The 1,418-nt window shown below is 71.6% G+C and overlaps 1 protein-coding gene across 1 annotated transcript; it reads left to right on the plus strand.

Annotated features, from left to right (window-relative positions):
* Nucleotides 1-233: 233 nt before the first annotated feature.
* Nucleotides 234-1,211, plus strand: FOXB1 (forkhead box B1; the record flags this gene model as incomplete). The annotated part of the gene is made up of 1 exon (XM_080692874.1): nucleotides 234-1,211. One exon carries the CDS (start codon nucleotides 234-236, stop codon nucleotides 1,209-1,211), a length of 978 nt encoding a protein of 325 aa, XP_080549000.1.
* Nucleotides 1,212-1,418: the final 207 nt, after the last annotated feature.

A 1,418-nucleotide genomic window follows, 5' to 3' on the forward strand; every position in this document is an offset into this window, starting at 1 on the left:
TCCTCGCCCGCCGCTCGGGGTCCAGCTCAGCGCGCAAAGTTGCCGGCGCGAGCGCGCGGGAGGCGGGGGTCGGAGGCACAGCCCCCGCCGCGCTCCCCAGATCTGTCACTCGTCGGGCTCACCCCGCGGCGCCTGGGCACCGCGCTACCGCGCCCTCCATCTCCTCCCTCTCCCCAGATCCGAACAGTCCGCCGGCCGCGCGGACCCTGAGCGAGCCGAGGTCGCGCACGAAGATGCCTCGGCCGGGTCGCAACACCTACAGCGACCAGAAGCCGCCCTACTCGTACATCTCGCTGACCGCCATGGCGATCCAGAGCTCGCCCGAGAAGATGCTGCCGCTGAGCGAGATCTACAAGTTCATCATGGACCGCTTCCCCTACTACCGGGAGAACACGCAGCGCTGGCAGAACAGCCTGCGCCACAACCTGTCCTTCAACGACTGCTTCATCAAGATCCCGCGGCGGCCCGACCAGCCCGGCAAGGGCAGCTTCTGGGCGCTGCACCCGAGCTGCGGGGACATGTTCGAGAACGGCAGCTTCCTGCGGCGCCGCAAGCGCTTCAAGGTGCTCAAGTCCGACCACCTGGCGCCCAGCAAGCCGGCCGACGCCGCGCAGTACCTGCAGCAGCAGGCCAAGCTGCGGCTGAGCGCGCTGGCCGCCTCGGGCACGCACCTGCCGCAGATGCCCGCGGCCGCCTACAACCTGGGCGGCGTGGCGCAGCCCTCGGGCTTCAAGCACCCTTTCGCCATCGAGAACATCATCGCGCGGGAGTACAAGATGCCCGGGGGGCTGGCCTTCTCCGCCATGCAGCCGGTGCCCGCCGCCTACCCGCTCCCCAACCAGTTGACTACCATGGGCAGCTCGCTGGGCGCCGGCTGGCCGCACGTGTACGGCTCCGCGGGCATGATCGACTCGGCCACCCCCATCTCCATGGCGAGCGGCGACTACAGCGCCTACGGGGTGCCGCTGAAGCCGCTGTGCCACGCGGCGGGCCAGACGCTGCCCGCCATCCCCGTGCCCATCAAGCCCACGCCGGCCGCGGTGCCCGCGCTGCCCGCGCTGCCCGCGCCCATCCCCACCTTGCTGTCGAACTCGCCGCCGTCGCTCAGCCCCACGTCCTCGCAGACAGCCACCAGCCAAAGCAGCCCCGCCACCCCCAGCGAGACGCTCACCAGCCCGGCCTCCGCGCTGCACTCGGTGGCCGTTCACTGACCCGCAGAAGCCGCAGCGCCCGCGCCTCCCCGCGCCCCCGGCCCCCCCGGCTCCCTCCGCGCCCCGGCGGCCCGGGACCGCCATCCCGCCTGGTCCACCTCGCTGCGTCCAGACCGCTCCCACGCGCCCCAAAGAACTTTGTTTTGGACCCAGAAGATCAAACCAAACTTGCGGGCGGCGCGCGGGAGTGGTCTTCGCCCCCCACCC

This window comes from Muscardinus avellanarius, assembly GCF_963383645.1.
Source record: "Muscardinus avellanarius genome assembly, chromosome: 3".
Taxonomy (NCBI): Eukaryota; Metazoa; Chordata; class Mammalia; order Rodentia; family Gliridae; genus Muscardinus; species Muscardinus avellanarius.